The 19,998-nt window shown below is 35.5% G+C and overlaps 1 protein-coding gene across 1 annotated transcript in view; it reads left to right on the forward strand.

Annotated features, from left to right (window-relative positions):
• Positions 1-1,538: 1,538 nt before the first annotated feature.
• Positions 1,539-19,998, forward strand: part of MARCO (macrophage receptor with collagenous structure) — a 64,719-nt gene continuing 46,259 nt past the window's right edge. The window contains exon 1 of the mRNA XM_044666626.1: positions 1,539-1,647. Coding sequence (XP_044522561.1) covers positions 1,539-1,647 — 109 coding nt within the window. The remainder of the gene's footprint in view (positions 1,648-19,998) is intronic.

Raw genomic sequence — 19,998 nt, forward strand, 5'->3', positions numbered from 1 at the left:
TTATGAATTATATTATTTAAAAATGTTACCAAATAAAATATTTAAGGGGGAAAGACAGTAGAGGCTGAGGAAACATTATATCTTTAGTTTTTAATCTATTTGAAATGTAACATTTATTCCAATTATTTGAAAAACATTATTCTGAGAAGGACTTTACCAAACTGCCATGGAGCCCATGATACAAAGAAGGTTAAGAATCCATAACCTAGAGGCAGAGTCTTGAGATGAATGTAAATCCCTTTCTAGCCAGCACCCATGGTCTTGCCCTCAAGGAGCCTTTAATGCATTTGGAGAAACAGACCAGCATACATGAAATAAATAGAATAAAAGGAATACCAAGGCTCAAAGTGTTCTTATAATGCTTAGTAGATTTTTAAGAACCTTGAGGACAAGAACTCTTGCTTTTTACTCTTTGTATCATTGGTGCCTAACCTATTGCCTTGCACAAAGTAAACACTACTAAATATTTGTTGAACTGAATTCAATCAAAAGAGAGAATAGTAAGTCTAGGCTAAAATGCTCAGAAAAGACTTTAAGGAAGATGTGGAAAGTGGACTCAGCCTTGAAGACTGGGGTAAGGGCAGGACAAGGAGAAGGAGCAGAAGTTAGCTAGATGGGCCATTCAGCTTAACAATCAATCTCTGATGAGCTAGTGGAGGAGAGTCCTAGTTTCCCTCCTTTATGTTGGTGAGGGTAGGAGGTAGGTAAGGATGTGCCCACAATATTCTCACTCATCTCTGTCAACATGAAATCTGGATGCCTCAGTTTACCTCTGCCCTTTTGAGAAACCCCCAGTGCCAGATATCCCTGTTTTGTATATAATGAAATGTTAGGTACATTTGAGGCTTCTCTATTGGGTTGAAATTTCTTCTCGGGAAGCTCAGTTTGACCTTTGAATTTAATTTGTTACAGCTGACCATTCCCAAATACCATAGCTTTTGACTACAAAGAGGTTTATGCACTTGTTTGTGGTTAGTCTTAGTAAGCTTCCCAAAAAGATATAGAGTCTCTCAGGTTCAGTATCTTAGAGAGCCTGTCTTCTTCCAGAGGAGTTGACACTTAGCACTGTGCTCTCTCCCAAGGAGGAGTGGGCATTTAGCTGTGTCTTCTCCAAAGGGGTACAGTTCCCAGAGTCCTAGAGTCTTTTGATTTTTGTGTGGTAATTTAGCTCTTGACTCTGTGTAGGGGCCAGAATATTTAACCTTCTATCCCTTTTCTCCTGATTAAAGAGTGGGTTTTCTGACTACTTAAAGAGTTTTGTGTCATTTTCCAAGTTATCACCTCTTTTAACTAGCTACACTAACCAGGACCTTCACATGTGGACAGATCATTTATGAGAACAGGTTAATTTGGTTTGGGTTGGAAAACATTCTATAAATTCAGAAATCACAGCCAAGGGGAAGTGCCCCACCCCCTCACCAATGTCTCAAATCGCCACAATACTAAACAGGAGGGATAGTCATTCATGTTGTGGTTCCTCTAATGGGAAAGTATTTCTGCAAACTCTAGAGCTTTATGCCTACTATAAAGCAATAGCAATGGAAACTAAAGAGACTTTTAAGGAGGAAGAGGATAACTGTTACACCAACAGATTGACGGTTGCAGAACAAATGATGTTTTCTTCTGTGGAGACCTTTGAAATCAGTGGTAAAGTATTCTTCACTGTTAATACAAGCCAGGGGAAATGCATTCAACTCATTATCCAGATTAGAATGGAATATTAGATTAGATAGATTTAGCCTGTGTTGCATATTTTAATGATTAAAAATTCTGACTTTTTAAAGATGAGTTTCTAGTACGTTTAATTCTGGAATTTTCTGAAATTTCATTATCTGTAAGCATTTTCTATTTCTCTTCTTAATTCAAAAATTGCTTCTATTTTAAAATAGTATTCCTTTACAAATGAATTGTCCAGCCTCTGTTGTCTTCCTCATCATTAAATATATCACTGGGTTCATTTTCTTTAAAACTTCTAGAACTTTTTTCCTCATTGTTTCATCCTTAAAACTGGTTATATTTTGGGAAGGTGGCAGGGGAAAAGAGGTTAGAAGTGAATCTAGACCTGCAATTTAATAGTTATAGGAACTTCGCTTGAGGGAACTACTTCTAATATACAAATAAATAGTTACTCTATTGCTTTATAAAACTAATTGCTTTATAAGGTATTTCCTGAAATAGTGAAAAGTCAAGTGACTTACCTAGTATGGGTCAGAGGCTGTACTTGAACCCAGGTTGACGTGACTTCAAGGAATGCTTTCAACTCACTACACCATGCTGTTTAAATGTGAAAATAAGCGGGTTTTTTTTTTTGGTTTGTTTTTTTTTAATTTTAAACCCTTTACTTCTGTGTATTGACTTATAGGTGGAAGATTGGTAAGGGTAGGCAGTGGGGGTCAAGTGACTTGCCCAGGGTCACACAGCTGGGAAGTGTCTGAGGCCGGATTTGAACCTAGGACCTCCTGTCTCTAGACCTGGCTCTCAATCCACTGAGCCACCCAGCTGCCCCCAATAAGCGTTTTTTTAAATGTGAAAAGAATTTTAAAAATTTAGGAAACTTGGACTTGAAAGACATATATTGAACTAATTGACACCAGAGTAATGATAGTCAAAAAATTGTTTCCCCGATACAGAGAAGGGGTAAACTATGGGTGTAGAATGAGGATATGTTGCCAGATAAGGTCAATATATTGGTTTGCTTTGCTTAACTATACTTCTTTATAAGAATTGAGGGTTGAACTATAATCATTTGAATACTTTATTTTTTTGGCATTAATTTTTTTAAAATTTAAGTTCCAAATTCTCCCTCTCCCCCACCCATTGAGAAGGTAAGCAATGTTATTATCCATTATACATGTGAATTCAGTTCAAATGAATTCTTGAAAAAATCACCTTAATTTTGTTTGTTTCATTTACTCAGTTCAATATTGCACAGATGATTTTTTAAAAATAGGTTTTATTGATGCCTTTTGTCTTCATATCACCTTTACTTCACATAAATGAGTTTTGAAAAGCTTTCCTCCAGGGAGCTTTCTGCTCCCTTAGCCTGAATTCTCATTCTGAAATATTAGGCTGGGAAATTTTTCTCTTAGCCTCCACTATACATCCTTTTCTGGAAGCATTACACTCTGGGATATTTGGGAATTCCATTCACTCCTTCAATATTATTGAGTCTCTGGGATCACAGAATAAGAGATTTTAGAGATAAGAATATCTAGCCTAACTGCTATATTTTCTAAATGAGGAAACTAAGGTGAAAGAGATGAAGATGAGTTGTCCAAGGTCATACAGTAGCCTACTGGGTGTAATTACATTGTGAGGATTACAGTGACTAAGACATAGACCCCACACACAAGGTGAAGGGGAAGAAGAAAATAGCAAGGAATATGGGATGTACCCCAATCAAATCAAAGGCTAACAATGAAGGGAAAATAATTCCAGTAGTCTCCCAGAAATAGGAGAGGCTATAGGAGAGTGAGCGAGGAGGCAAAATGAGGTATTGAAAAAGTGGGAAGGGGGAGAGACCTTGTTTTAATGGTGGGAGGAGGGTAGCACTGATTAGTTTTATAAAAGGAGAAAAGAGATATTCTTTCTAATAAAGTGAGAAAGGGATCTTACAATGGATATTTTCTGGCAGAGATTTGATATTTAGAGAAACAACTTATCTGTCTCAGGAGAAGGCAAGTGACTGACAGACTGAGAGGACAGGGCCTCGGGAAAGAGATTTTGAGGCAAATAGGTAAAAAATGGCCAAGGAGGCAGCAAAGGTAAATAGAAAATATACCAATGGGAGAGAATATATAGACACAACAGAAGCAGAGTGAAGGCCAGACTCTGGGGATATACCTATGATTTGCACATGGGAAGAGGAAGATTAGCCAGAGAAGTGCACACAGTAGGATCCTTTGGAGAACAAGTAGAAGACTAGAATACATTGTCATGGTAACCAAGGGAGAAGAGGATATTAAGAAGGATGAGATCAACAGTATTATATGCTGGACAAATATCAATGAAAATTAAAACTATGAAAAGGACATTGGCAGTATTGACATGATCGAAATAGCAGTGAATTTTTGAGGCACAGAATTATAGGTTTAGAGAAAGAAGGGTCCGTAGTCTAATCCCCTGGTTTTACAAATGAGAAACCTGAAGGCCAGAGACTTGTTCAAGTGCCTTGTGGAATATCACATAAATTGTTAGGGGGAAGACACAAAATTTAGTTCTTCTGACTTCAAAGCTAGTATGCTTTCCAATACATCATATTTGTATCTGAGTGGGGAGTTTTAGATTGAATTCTGTCCCTTTCTTTTCACCTGCTTTAAGTAAGCTGTCTAAATGAAGCATTTCATTTTCCTGAAGCTGCATTTCCTCATTTATAAAATGAAGTTGTTTAGATGTCCTGTAAGGTCCCTTTAAGTGCTGAAATTCTGTATTTTGTTTCTGAGAAGCAATTGGTCTCAGAGAAGAGATATAGATATTCAGCTTCTCTCCTTACCCAAAGGACTATGACTAGAGGATGCTACATACACCATGGTCACTGGATGGATTGGTTTTGTTTAATAGTTTTTGTCAGAATTTTTCTCCCATCTCCTCATTTGAAATCAAAGGGAGAAGCTTCCAAAATCACAGTTATGGATTTAAGAGAAAGAGTTTTCTTTTTCCCTCACTCCATTATATAGCCTACTCAATGAGTAATCTTCCTAGCTCAGTTGACCATAAACTTTAGAACAATCCAATAGTCACAGGAAAGAGTAAATAGTTCCTGGTTCATTTCAGAGTACAAGTCCTTCAGCATCAAATTGAAGCATATTCTTCACAGTATTGTTTCTGTTCTATTTCTGCATACTCTGTATACTTTGTTATGAGGGTTACTGCGATTGAATGTTTAAAAATTTAGAAATTCTGACTTTTTTTAAAGATGAGTTTCTAATAGTTTTAATTCTGGAATTTTTTCTACATTTTTTATTCAAAAATTGCTTCTATTTTAAAATGGCATTCCCTTACAAATGAATTATCTGAATTTGGGGGTGGGGAGGATATATATGGAAACAACTGAAATAAAAATAGAAGGCATCAATACAATTTCATTTTTTTTTAAGGAAAGAAATTTGGGGAGACTTTAGAGAAAGCAATTTCAGTAGCGTAGTGAAATAGGAGCCAGGTTACAAGGAGCCATTGGTAAGAAAATTGGGACACCAAGTGAAGCTTTCTTTTTCTAGAAATTTGGGAAGAAAGAAAGAGTAATCCCCGTAAAAAAAAAAATCCCATGCAGAAAATGGTTGGGGCCCTCAGACCTCAGTTCTTACTGATCTGCTATTAAGGTTCCCTTTATTTGGATTTGTTCTACTAATACTGTTAAAGCCTGTGTGCCTTGATTTCTTATTTTTGCTGGCTGAGATGTATATGTCCAGTGTGTGCTGCCCATATAAGATGTATATGTTTTATGTGTATCTGTATGGCATATCTAAATGGATTGGCATGCAGCTGAATGGGATGCATTGAGCAATATCTTTGGAAACTTTCATAAAAAAAAAACTTCCATGTTTTTGACTCCTCATGAAATGCAAGTTATGCAAAAGGTCATCAAAAATAATGAACAGCAAACAAACTCATTTATATAAGTAAAGAGCAAGCAGGGATCAGATAAGTTATACAAATTAGAATATGCCAGAAAATACGTGAGTTTGAGTGTTTAGATAGGAGTAAGAGCTCTTAGCTCACCTAAAAGAAAGAATCAACAATTGACCCAAGGATGTTTTCCAAAGTCTCTAGAGAGGCCAGTTGGAAATCAGGGGCATGAAAATCAGGTTGAGGCTCAAGCTTTGCCTAAATTCCAAAGTTCATCATTCTCTGTTTGTCAGTCTGACTTTCTCTTTTTCCTATGCTTCTGGAGTCAGTGACTCCGATTCTATTACCATGCATGTACTCTATTTTTGTTTTAATTTTTTTATTTTTTAGAAAAATTTTACATTGTTACATGATTTATGTACTTTCTCCTCCCTCCCCAAACCACCACCACCACCACCACCACCACAGTCCCCTTTGGTCAGAGTTCCGAATTGCTATCCAGAATGGTTGGATCAATTCACATCACTACCAGCAATGCATTAATGTCCCAATTTTGCCACATCCCTTCCAACATTTATTACTTTCCTTTGCTGTCAGGTTAGCTAATCTGCTAGGTGTGAGGTGGTACCTCAGAGTTGTTTTGATTTGCATTTCTCTAATTATAAGAGTTTTAGAACACTTTTTCATGTGCTTATTGATAGTTTTGATTTCTTTATCTGAAAATTGCCTATCCATGTCCCTTGCCCATTTATCAATTGGGGAATGGCTTGATTTTTTTTTGTACAATTGATTTAGCTCCTTATATATTTGAGTCATTAGACCTTTGTCAGAGTTTTTTGGTTATAAAGATTTTTTTCCCAATTTGTTGGTTCCCTTCTAATTTTGGTTGCATTGGTTTTATTTGTTCAAAATCTTTTTAATTTAATGTAATCAAAATTATTTATTTTACATTTGTAGTTTTTTTCTAACTCTTCCATGGTTTTAAAATCTTTTATTTCTGAGAGATCTGACAAGTATACTATTCTGTGTTCACCTAATTTTCTTATAGTTTCCTTTTTTATATTCAAGTCATTCACCCACTCTGAATTTATCTTGGTGTAGGATGTGAGATGTTGATTTAAACCTAATCTCTCCTATTTGTTTTCAAGTTTTCCCAGCAGTTTTTGTCAAATAGTGGATTTTTGTCCCAAAAGTTGATCTCTTTGGGTTTATCATACACTGTCTTGCTGATATCACTTACCCCAAATCTATTCCACTGATCCTCCCTTCTGTCTCTTAGCCAGTACCATATTGTTTTGATGACCACTGCTTTATAGTACAGTTTAATATCTGGTACTACTAGACCACCTTTCTTCACATTTCTTTTCATTATTCCCTTGATATTCTTGATTTTTTGTTCTTCCAAATGAACTTTGTTATAATTTTTTTCTAATTCAGTAAAAAAAGTTTCTTGGTAGTTTGATAGGTATGGCACTAAATAAGTAAATTAATTTGGGTAGGATGGTCATTTTTATTATGCTAGCTCATCCTACTCATGAGCAATTAATGTTTTTCCAATTGCTTAGATCTAGTTTTAATTGTGTGGAAAGCATTTTGTAGATGTATTCGTATAAATCCTGGGTTTGTTTTGGCAGATAGATTCTTAAGTATTTTATATTGTCTAGGGTGATTTAAATGGTGTTTCTCTTTCTACCTCTTGCTGCTGTGATGTGTTGGAAATATATAAAAATGCTAATGATTTATTTAGGTTTATTCCGTATCTTGCAACTTTGCTAAAACTGTTGGTTATTTCCACTAGCTTTTTAACTGAATCTTTAGGATTCTTTAAGTAGTCCATTATATCATCTGCAAAGAGTGATAAGTTAGTCTCCTCATTGCCTATTTTAATACTTTCAATTTCTTTTTCTTCTCTGATTGCTACTGCTAGTGTTTCTAGTACAATGTTAAATAATAGAGGTGATAATGGGCATCCTTGTTTCACTCCTGATCTTAATAGGAAGGCTTCTAATTTATCTCCATTGCAGATGATGCTTGTTGATGTTTTAAGATATATACTGTTTATTATTTTTAGGAAAGGCCCTTCTATTCCTACACTTTCTAGTGTTTTCAATAAGAATGGGTGCTGTATTTTGTCAAAGGCTTTTTCAGCATCTATTGAGATAATCATGTGATTTTTGTTTGTTTCCTTGTTGCTATGGTCAATTATGTGAATGGTTTTCCTAATATTGAACCATCTTTGCATTCCTGGTATAAATCCCACCTGATCATAATGAATAACCCTCATGATTACTTCCTGGAGTCTTTTTGTTAGTATTCTATTTAAGATTTTTGCATCTATGTTCATTAAGGAGATTGGTCTGTAGTTTTCTTTCTCTGTTTTTTATATACCTGGCTTTGGGATCAGTACCATATTTGCATCATAAAAGAAATTTGGTAGAACTCCTTCTTTGCCTATTATGTCAAATAATTTGTATAGTATTGGAATTAGTTGTTCTTTGAATGTGATAGAATTCACTTGTGAATCCATCTTGTCCTGGGAATTTTTTCTTAGGGAGTTCTTTGAGGGTTTGTTCAATTTCTTTTTCTGATATGGGATTATTTAGGTATTCTATTTCCTCTTTTGTTAATCTATGCAGTTTACATTTTTGTTAATATTTATCTATTTGATCTAGTGTGTCATATTTATTGCCATATAAATGGGCAAAATAGATCCTAATATTTACCTTAATTTCCTTTTCAATTAGAGGTGAGGTTGCCCTTTTCATCTTTGATACTGTTAAATTTGTTTTCTTCTTTCCTTTTTTTATTAGATTGACCAGTCCTTTTTCAATTTTATTTATTTTTTCAAAGTACCATGCTCTAGTCTTATTTATTAATTCAATAGTTCTTTTACTTTCAATTTTATTAATTTTTCCTTTAATTTTTATGATCTCTAATTTAGTTTTCATCTGGGGATTTTTAATTTGTTCATTTTCTAGTTTTTTGATTTACATATCCAATTCATTGATCTTTGCCCTCCCTAATTTGTTAATATATGCACTCAAGGATATAAATTTCCCCCTGAGTACTGCTTTGGCTGCATCCCACAGATTTTGTAGGATGTCTCATCATTGTCATTCTCTTCTATGAAATTATTGTTTCTATGATTTGTTCTTTAACTGATTTTGGAGAATCATACTATTTAATTTCCAATTAATTTTTGATTTGCCTATCCATATACCCTTATTAATTATTGTTTTTATTGCATGATGATCTGAAAAGGTTGCATTTATTATTTCTGCTCTTTTGCATTTGTTTGCCATGTTTCTATGCCCTAGTACATGGTCAATCTTTATGAATATTTGATGTGCTGCTGAAAAGAAGGTGTATTCCTTTTTGTCCCTATTTATTTTTCTCCACATATCTATTAATTCTAATTTTTTTAGGATTTCATTCACCTTTCTTACCTCTTTCTTATTTATTTTTTGGTTTGATTTATCTGGATCTGATAGGGGAAGGTTCAGGTCTCCTTTTAGTATAGTTTTACTATCTGTTTCCTCCTTGAGATCTGCCAGTTTCTCCTTTAGAAATTTGGATGCTATACCATTTGGTGCATACATGTTGAGTACTGATATTTCTTCATTGTCTATACTGCCTTTTATCAGAATGTAATTACCTTCCCTATCTCTTTTAACCAGATCTATTTTTACTTTGGCTTTGTCCGATATCATGATTGCTACTCCTGCCTTCTTTTTCTCGTTTGAAGCCCAATAGACTTTGCTCCAGCCTTTTACTTTTACCCTATGCATGTCTACCTGCATCATGTAGACAACATATGGTAGGATTTTGGTTTCTCATCCACTCTGCTATTTCCTTCTGTTTTATGGATGAGTTCATCCCATTCACATTCAGAGTTATGATTATCAAATATGTATTCCCCAAGATTTTGATTCCCTCTCCTTGTCCTGCCCTTTCTTCTTTCACTATTTTCTTCTAAACCAGTGTTTTGTTTTTAAGCAGTCCCCCTAATACCCTCCCTTATTTTACTTCTCTTTCTTCCCACTCCCTTCTTATTCCCTTCTTCTTTTTCTTTAGGGTCTTTTTAAGCTGCTTTTTAAAGCTACTTCCCACACTCTCTCTCCCTAGTATTGCTTCCTTCCCCACCAGTCCTTTTGTTACCCTTTGACTTCTCTATAGGGCATTAATCAATTCTCTGCCCCCATGGATCTGATTATTCTTCCCTCTTTGAGTTAATTTCAATGATCGTAAGAATTATTTCCTGTCTTCAACCTCTTTACCCTTCCAGTGTATTGGTCTTCTCCCCTGCTCCCACCATGCGCTTCTTTATGAAATATAAATTTACTCCATTTTGTCTCTTTTCCCATTTCTCTTAATATTATCCTCTTTTTTCTACATGTACTCTCTTGAAGTAGGAAATGAAAGTGTTTCTTTTCACACCAACTCTGCCTTTTATGCTGACACACATAATTAGTCATTATTCTCATCAATTAATAATTAAAATAATAATAAATAGCTAACATTTATATAGTGCTTTAAACATTAATAAAGTGCTTTAGATGCTATCCCATTTGACCCTAGCAACCTGGGAAGTAGGTGTTATTTTTATTTCTGTTTTACAAATGGGGAAACTGAAGCACAGGGAACTTAAATGAGTTTCCCAGGGTCACATGACTAGTAAGTGTCTGAGGAAAGATTCAAATTCAGGTCTTCTTGAAAAAAATGTCTCTTATCCTAAATAGTCCAGATTTAGTCAGTAGATCTGGTAGGTATGTTTTCTTTTTTCTTGAGAAGAGGTTAGGATTTCCAAAAAGGAATTTTTAAACTTAACCAGCAAAAACCATAGGAAAAGCATGGCAAAGAAAAGAATATGAAAATGGCCCAGTTCATTGAGGAAAGAATGCTTATATTAACCCTAACATAAATCTATACCAGTGGTTCCCAAACTTTTTTGGCCTACCACCCCCTTTCCAGAAAAAATATTACTTAGCTCCCTGGAAATTAATGTTTTTTTTATTTTAATAGCAATTAATAGGAAAGATAAATGTACCTGTGGCCATCACAGCCCCCCTGGATGGCTGCAGCACCCACCAGAGGGTTGTGGCGCCCACTTTGGGAATCACTGACTTATATACAGATTGGCTTAGAATCATATAGCACTGCAGTTGGAAGGGGTCTCAGAGATATATGTGTGTGTGTGTGTGTGTGTGTGTGTGTGTGTATGTGTGTGTGTGTGTGTGTGTGTGTGTATGAGATAGTATGATCATAAATTTAGAGCTGGGAAGGCCCACTGAAGTCATCATTTTACAGATAGGGAAACTGAGGCCTAGGGGAGGAAGTGTCTTATAATAAGAGATATAGATGATAAGTAACAGGACTAGGATCTAAAATTGGGTCCTATGGCTTCAAATCCAGCACTCTTTTTTCTGCACCCCACTACCCTTAATTTGATAGATGTAGAAACCAGTGTGCCAGAGAGGGAAGTGGCTGGCTCCAGGTCACATAGTGAGTTATTGGCAGAGCCATCTGTAGAACTAAGTCCGCAGTTTGTGTGACACAGTCCACCTAACCCTCTTTGAGGAGTTCTTAATTTCTCATGCTCATCCCCATACTTTTTAGTCTTTAGACATTGTTTTACTCTGACTCCCACTTAAACAGTAATCAACTCTGAAGTTCTACCTCATGCCCAGCAAAATAGAAAAGATGACAAAAGGCAGAAATAGTCAAAACTAGACAGACTACAAGAAGACAGACTCCTTAATATATAGGTGAAACTATAAGCTGGTCCAGTCATCCTAGAAAACAATTTTGCCCCTGTTTGCCAATATAATGACTCACACTAATGTTTCTCAGTATGAAGATAGCTGTGACTGGATGAACTGCTGTGTGACTTTATGCTGCTTGGGGAAATGATGAGGACTTAGTGTGCAATTTAAATTTTTTTATTTTACATATCTTTGCCTTTATGTCTTTATCACTAATCATGTATATTTGAATTCATGTGTGTTGAGTTCATATAAAATGAAGTCCTACTGTACTAATTGTTTCTCTAATTTGAAGTCATCCTTGCATTCCTGGTATAAATACTACTTGTCATAGAAAATAATTTTTAGCTTGTTAATTACATTAAAATTCTGAGGTATCTATCTTTTCCACTCCCATCTTGAAGGCATCATTTGGCAAAAAAACCAAACATGTATATATAAACTATGTCTTTCATGTTTCTGTTCATCCAGAGATAAACATTCATAAGTTATTTTTTCAAACATTGAGTCTGTAGTTGTATAGAATGTTCTCATGGTTTTACTTGTTTCACTTTTCATGATTATGATTTCATATGGGTCTTTCCATGATGTAAAAAAAATTAACTTACTCATCATTCCTTATTTATAGTTTCCCTCTTTATATTTAAGTCATTCAACCATTCTGAATTTATCTTGGTGTAGGGTGTAAGATATTGATCTAAACCTATTGTCTCCAATATTGTTTTCCAAAATTTCCAGCAGTTTTTGTCAAATAGTGGATTTTTGTCCCCAAAGTTGGGCTCTTTAGGTTTATCATACACTGTCTTGCTGACACATCACTTACCCCAAGTCTATTCTACTGATCCTCCCTTCTGTCTCTTAACCATTACTATATTGTTTTGATGACTGCTGCTTAATAGTATAGTTTAATATCTGGTACTGCTAGGCCCCCTTCCTTAACATTTTTTTCATTATTTCCCTTGATATTTTTGATCTTTTGTTATTCCAAATGAACTTTATTATAGTTTTTCTAATTCAGTAAAAAAGGTTTTTTGGTAGTTTGATAAGTATGGCGCTAAATAGGTAAATTAATTTGGGTAGAATGATCATTTTTATTATGTTAGCTCATCCTACCCATGAGCAATCAATATTTTTCCAGTTGTTTAGATCTAGTTTTAATTGTTTGGAAAGTGTTTTGTAGTTGTTTTCATATAATTCCTGTGTTTGTTTTGGTAGATAAATTCCTAAGTATTTTATATTGTCTAGGGTGATTTTAAATGGTGTTTCTCTTTCTACCTCTTGCTGCTGTGATGTGTTGGAAATATATAAAAATGCTGATGATTTATGTGCATTTATTTTGTATCCTGCAAGTTTGCTAAAGTTGTTGATTATTTCTACAAGCTTCTTAGTTGATTCTCTAGGATTTTTTAAGTAGACCATCATATCATCTGCAAAGAATGATAGCTTAGTCTCCTCAGTGCCTATTTTGATACCTTCAATTTCTTTTTCTTCTCTAATTGCTACTGCTAGTGTTTCTAGTACAATGTTAAACAATTATTGGAAAGGCTTCTAATTTAGCTCCATTGCATATCATGCTGTTGATGGTTTTAGGTATACATTGTTTATTATTTTTAGGAAAGGTCCTTCTATTCCTATACTTTCCAATGTTTTCAATAGGAATGGGTGCTGTATTTAGTCAAAGGCATTTTCAGCATCTATTGAGATAATCATGTGATTTTTGTTTGTTTGCTTGTTGATATGGTCAATTATGTGGATGGTTTTCCTAATGTTGAACCATTCTTGCATTCCTGGTATAAATCCCACCTGATCATGGTGGATAATCCTCTTGATCACTTGCTGGAGTCTCTTTGCTTGTATTCTATTTAAGATTTTTTGCATATATGTTCATTAGGGAGATTGGTCTATAGTTTTCTTTCTGTTTTTGATCTACCTGGCTTTGGAATCAGTACCATATTTGTGTCATAAAAGGAATTTGGTAGGACTCCTTCTTTGCTTATTATATCAAATAATTTGTATAGTATTGGGATTAGTTGATCTTTGAATGTTTGATAGAATTCATTTATGAATCCATCAGGCCCTGGTGATATTTTCTTAGGGAGTTCTTTGATGGCTTGTTCAATTTCTTTTTCTGATATGGGATTATTTAGATATTCTATTTTTTCTGCTGTTAATCTAGGCAATTTATATTTTTATAAATATTCATCCATATCACCTAGATTGCTATATTTATTGCCATATAATTGGGCAAAATAGTTTTTAATGATTACCTTAATTTCCTCTTCATTAGAAGTGAGGTCTCCCTTTTCATCTTTGATACTGTCAATTTGGTTTTCTTCTTTCCTTTTTTTTTATTAGATTGACTAGTACTTTGTCTGTTTTATCTGTTTTTTCAAAATACCAGCCTCTAGTCTTATTTATTCATTCAATAGGATTTTACTTTTGATTTTATTAATTTCCCTTTGATTTTTAGTATTTCTAATTTAGTTTTCATCTGGGGATTTTTAACTTGCTCACTTTCCAGTTTTTTAAGTTGCATGCCCAGTTCATTAATCTCTGCCCTCCCTAATTTGTTAATATATGCACTCAAGGATATACATTTCCCCTTGAGTACTGCCTTAGCTCCATCCCACAGATTTTGTAGGATGTCTCATCATTGTCATTCTCTTCTATGAAATTATTGTTTCTATGATTTGTTCTTTAACTGATTTTGGAGAATCATATTATTTAATTTCCAATTAATTTTTGATTTGCCTATCCAGGTACCCTTATTAATTATTGTTTTTATTGCATGATAATCTGAAAAGGTTGCATTTATTATTTCTGCTCTTTTGCATTTGTTTGCCATGTTTCTATGCCCTAGTACATGTTCAATCTTTATGACTATTTGATGTGCTGCTGAAAAGAAGGTGTATTCCTTTTTGTACCTATTTATTTTTCTCCACATATCTATTAAATCTAATTTTTCTAGGACTTCATTCACCTCTCTTATCTCTTTCTTATTTATTTTTTGGTTTGATTTATCTAGATCTGAAAGAGGAACATTTAGGTCTCCCATTAGTATGGTTTTACAATCTATTTCCTTCTTGAGCTTTGCCAGTTTCTCCTTTATGAATTTGGATGCTATGCCATTTGGTGCATACATATTGAGCACTGTTATTTCCTCATTGTCTATACTGCCTTTTATCAGGATGTAATTACCTTCCCTGTCTTTTTTAATCATATCTATTTTTACTTTGGCTTTGTCAGAAATCATAATAGCCACTCCTGCCTTCTTTTTCTCATTTGAAGCCCAAAAGATTTTGCTCAAGCCCTTTACCTTAAACCTGTGTATGTCCAACTGCCTCATATGTGTTTCTTGTAGACAACATATGGTAGGATTTTAGTTTCTAACCACTATGCTATTTGCTTCCATTTCCAACTGGCGAGTTAATGCCATTCACATTCAGTTATAATTATTAGTTGTGTATTCACCAACATTTTGGTATCCTCTCCTAGTTCTACCTCTCCTTCTTACACTATTTTCTTTTAAACCAGTGGTTTGCTTTAAGCCAATAACCCTTGTCCCCTCCCTTGATTTACTTCCCTTTCTACCCCCTCCCTTATTATTCCTCTCTTTTTATTTTTAAGGTCTAATGAATTCCCTCCCCCTTGATTTATTAATATATATATTTTTTAAACCCTTGTACTTTGGTGTATTGTCTCATAAGTGGAAGATTGGTAAGGGTGGGCAATGGGGGTCAAGTGACTTGCCCAGGGTCACACAGCTGGGAAGTGGCTGAGGCCGGATTTGAACCTAGGACCTCCTGTCTCTAGGCCTGACTCTCACTCCACTGAGCTACCCAGCTGCCCCCTCCCCCCCTTTTTTTACCTCCCCACTCCCCTGCTCCCCTTGGTTTATCCCTTCTGGCTTTTTCAGTAGAGTTAGATAGAGTTTTATATCCCAATGGATATCGCTACTCTTCCCTTTCAGGGTTAATTCCACTGAAAGTAAGATTTAAATATCACCTCTTAATGCTCTCTTCCTCTCCTTCTTATAATAGTATTCATCCCTTCCCTTTCCCATGCCCTCTTTGTGTGTAATAGAATATCCTATTTTTCTTATTCATTCAAGTTTCTCTTGGTGTCCTCTACTATTCACCCCCCTCTTTCCCACCCCCCATATCATCTTAGACCATTTAGTACTCCAACCTCTCCCTATGAATAATTCTTCTAATTACTATAATAGTGATTCTTCTCTTTTTTAATCATATTAACCAGTGGTTTATCCATTTTGTTTTTGTCTTCTTAAAACTATCTCCTAGTTTTATTTATTAATGCAGTAGTTTTCTTATATTCAATTTTATTAATCACACATTTAATTTTTAGGATTTCCAATTTGGTGTTTAGTCTGGGATTTTTCTTTTTTTCCCCTTAGTTCTTTTTAAATTGAATTCCCAGTTCACTGACCTGCTCTTTCTCTATTTTATTGATATAAGTATATATCAATAGATATAACTTTTATATCTATTTAACTTTAGAGATATAACTTTTCCTCAAATTATTGCTTTTGCTGTATTCAATTGGTTTTGATGTATTGTCTCATTATTCTCTTAATAAAATTATTTACTGTTTCTATGACTTGTTCTTTAAACCACTCATTCACAAACTAAGTTATTTAGTCTGTGATTCATTTTTACTCTGTGTTTCCATGATCTCTTATTAAATATATTTTATTGTTTTATGGTCTGAAAAAGATGCATTTAATTTTTCTGCATATAATTAAAGTTTTGTGACCTAACATATGGTCAATTTTTGTAATGATGCCATAAGCTACTGAGAAAAAGATATACTGCTTTCTATTCCCATTTAGTTCTCTCTGGATAACTATCATATTTAGCTTATCTAAGATTCTCTTCTTCTCCTTGACTTCTATTCTTATTTATTTTTTGGTTGTATTTATCTAGTTCTGAAAGGGGAATCCCTAAGTTCCCCACTATTACTGATTTACTATCTATTTTCACCTGTAACTCACTTAGCTTTTCATTTAACAATTTAGATGTTATAACATTTGATGCATATAGATTTAATATGGATAATATTCCATTATCTATGGAGCTTCTTAACATAATATAGTTTCCCTGTTTATCTCTTTTAATTAAATATATATTAACACTAACTTTGACTGTGATCATTATTACTACCCCTGCTTTTTTATCAGCTGACTCAATGTATATTCTACTCCAGCACTTTATTTTTACTCTATGTGTGACTCGTTTTAAAATGTGTTTTTTGTAAATAATATATTCTTGGGTTTGGAGTTTTGAGCCATTTTGGTATTTCCATTTTATGCATGAATTCAACCCCTTCATGTGTAAATGGAATTAACTCTAGCCCATTCATAGTCAAAAATCTACTCATCCTAGGCATAGAAATGACATCACCCTCACCTTTCTTAGTGGGGAGGGGAGATGAGTTACCCACACGTGACATTCATATGCAACGTTATATTTATTAGTTGCATATTTCCCTCCATTCTATTTTTCTTCACTGTATGTCCTTTTCTTCCTCTCTTTTCACTCCACTCCCCGCGGAAGTCCAATTTTCTTTTGACCACTCCCTCCAGGGGGGCTCATTTCATTATATTCAACTTGACTTCAAGCCTTCTCTCTACATATACTCTTTCAAACTACTCATGTAGTGATATCATTCTTAAGGTTATAGATAATATTTTCCCATATAAGAAGTAAACAGTTTGACCTCATTAGATCCTTTATAATTAGTCTTTCATGCTGGACTTCTTATGATTCTTGTAGATTGAATTTTCTACTCAGTTCTGGTCTTTTCCTCAAGAATAACTGAAAGTTCTTCAGTTCATTAAAACTCCATTTTTTATCTCTGTATACTTATATTCAGATTAGCTGGGTTAGTTATTCTGTTAGGACTAAAATTCTCTGGAGACTGTATATTAATTTATAAGTGTTAATTAAATAGTAAAAGTTGGAGTTTAAGAGAAAGAAAAGCATCAAGTTGCATAGCCATGCCTAGCTAATCTAGTTTACGACTTCTTCATGTCTCCATTTGCTACCCAAGAGAGGTGTCACAAGGAGAAGTCAAAGGGGCCAATCTGCTTCCTAGCCATAGCCTATGCACACCAGCCAAGTCCCCAGACCAAAAGCCAAGACCCGAAAAGCCAAAAAAGCTCTTGTAGCTTCCTCAGTTCCCTCTCTTATCATGCCAGTGTCGTCATTCCTTCTGTGTCTCCCTGCTTGGACAGACTTGACCTCACTCTTCTGGATGCCAGAAGTCACAGGGGACAAAAGGCAAGCATCTTCCAAGACACAAGGGAGTCACAAGTCCTCTGGCATTCTTCTATAGTATGCATGCATGTCTAATCAAAGGGTGAGGCTGTTTCAAAACTTTATTTCTAAAAGGGAAAAGGGGTACAAAAAAAGAGGTACAATTTATGTTAATTTCACAATTCTTGGATATAAATCCAGCTCTTTTGCCCTTCAAAATATTGTGTTTTTATGTTCTTCATTGTTTTAATAGTGAAGATAAGTTTTGGGTTATCTTTACTTTAGCTTCACCATATTATTTTTCCTGGTTGTTAGTAGTATTTTCTCCTTACCCTGGGAACTATAGAACTTAGCAATAATGTTCCTGTGAGTTTTCATCTTACAGCCTCTTTTAGGTGGTTATCAGTAGATTCGTTCAATTTCTTTTCCCCACTTTAGTTCTAAAACTTCCATGTAATTTTGCTTAATAAGTTCTTTTTTTTTTAAACCCTTGTACTTCGGTGTATTGTCTCATAGGTGGAAGATTGGTAAGGGTGGGCAATGGGGGTCAAGTGACTTGCCCAGGGTCACACAGCTGGGAAGTGGCTGAGGCCGGATTTGAACCTAGGACCTCCTGTCTCTAGGCCTGACTCTCACTCCACTGAGCTACCCAGCTGCCCCTGCTTAATAAGTTCTTGAAGCGTAGAATCTAAACTTTTTTTGATCAAAACTTTTAGTAGTCTATAATTCTCAGGCTGTCTCTCCTTGCTGTTTTCCAGGTCATTTGGTTTTGTAAAAAGATGCTTCATATTCTCTTCTGTTTTTTTAATCCTTTTGATTTTGTTTAATTTCTTGTTGTCTTTAGTCATTAGCTTCTTCTTGCCCAACTTTAATTTTTAATGAGTTGTTTTCTACAGTGAGGTTTGAATCTTTTTTCCAATTGGTTAACCTTATTTTTCATAATTTTCTTGATTTTCACACAATTGCTCCTGTTTTTCACCCAATTTCTCTTCAATCTCTCTCACATGGTTTTTAAAGTCTTTTTTAAAGCTCTTCAAAATATTCTTTTTGGACTTGTGACAATTTTGTGTTTTTCTTTGACATTTTAGAAGTAGGTGTTTTAACTTTACTGTCTTCTGAATTTGAACCTTGGTCTTGTCTGTCCCCATATGGTTGGGTTCTTTCCCTTTTGCTTACTAATTTTATTCAGTTCTAGCAGCTGAATTGTTAGCTTTTTGCTAGAGTCAGGCTCTGCTCCCAGTATATGTGGAATGATGTCTCAAATCTTAGAGGGAGGGGTGTTGTTATATCCTGAGTCTTATCTGGGTGCCTTTGGCCTCTTGGTTTTTCCAATTTCTATAATCCAGGGTCAAGTGAGGTCCTTGCTCCCCCAGCTCACACTCCAATCTATGAGTGTCCTCAGATGATCCTTTCTGCCCCTTAGCCCTGACCAGAGCCCATGGAAGTGCTGCCACTGCAAGCAAAATCTTTTACTCTCTGAAATTTCCAAGGGAATGCAAACTTTAGTTTGCCTCTCTACCATAGAGCCACAAACAGGGAGTTTGCTCTCCTGCTAGTGACCACATCTAGTGGAGTCCTTGCCATTCAGCAACTGCATTCACTCAAGTGTACTCGCTTTTCATTCCTCTTAGCCTGGGATGGAGTAGTGTCTGGTAAGCATGTTAGAGGCCCTGAAGTCCTCACTTGGTCAGTTGCCCAACACCCACACAGGGAGTGGATGAAAATATCTGAAGGCTCCCTTACACCAGCTGCCCTAGAACTTGTTTGTTGTTTCAGTGGCATTTGCCCTTCAGTAAGGTGAGAGGATGGGGCAGCTGGGTGGCTCAGTGGATTGAGAGCCAGGCCTAGAGACTGGAGGTCCTAGGTTCAAGTCCGGCCTCGGACACTTCCAGCTGTGTGACCTTGGGCAAGTCACTTGACCCCTATCGCCCACCCTTACCACTCCTGGGCTAAGGACGGTCCCTAGCCCTGACGAAAAAAGGAGGAGGGTTGGGCGTGGGGCTAGCAACCCCACCCTATAAAAACTACATCTGCTAAAGAAACTGCAACCTAAAGTAGGGGCAGCTGGGCTAGCTCAGTGGATTGAGAGCCAGGCCTAGAGATGAAAAGTCCTAGGTTCAAATCCGGGCTCAGACACTTCCCAGCTGGGTGACCCAGAGCAACCCATTGCCTACTGGTTGTGGCCCTATGCTCCTAGAAAGGAGTCCCAGGATAAAAAAAAAAAAAAAAAAAAAAAAAAAAAGGTGAGAGGACAACCAGGAGGTCAAAGATGTTCCTCCCAACTTGTTTTGGGCTAAACTGTTTCATCTCCAACTCTTAACTATTTCTGTTATTTTAAAGCTGAATCAGAGGCATTATTTTTCATTGTTGGTCAGGAGGATTTGGAAAACAAATAG

Source organism: Gracilinanus agilis, chromosome 3 (assembly GCF_016433145.1).
Source record: "Gracilinanus agilis isolate LMUSP501 chromosome 3, AgileGrace, whole genome shotgun sequence".
Lineage (NCBI taxonomy): Eukaryota > Metazoa > Chordata > Mammalia > Didelphimorphia > Didelphidae > Gracilinanus > Gracilinanus agilis.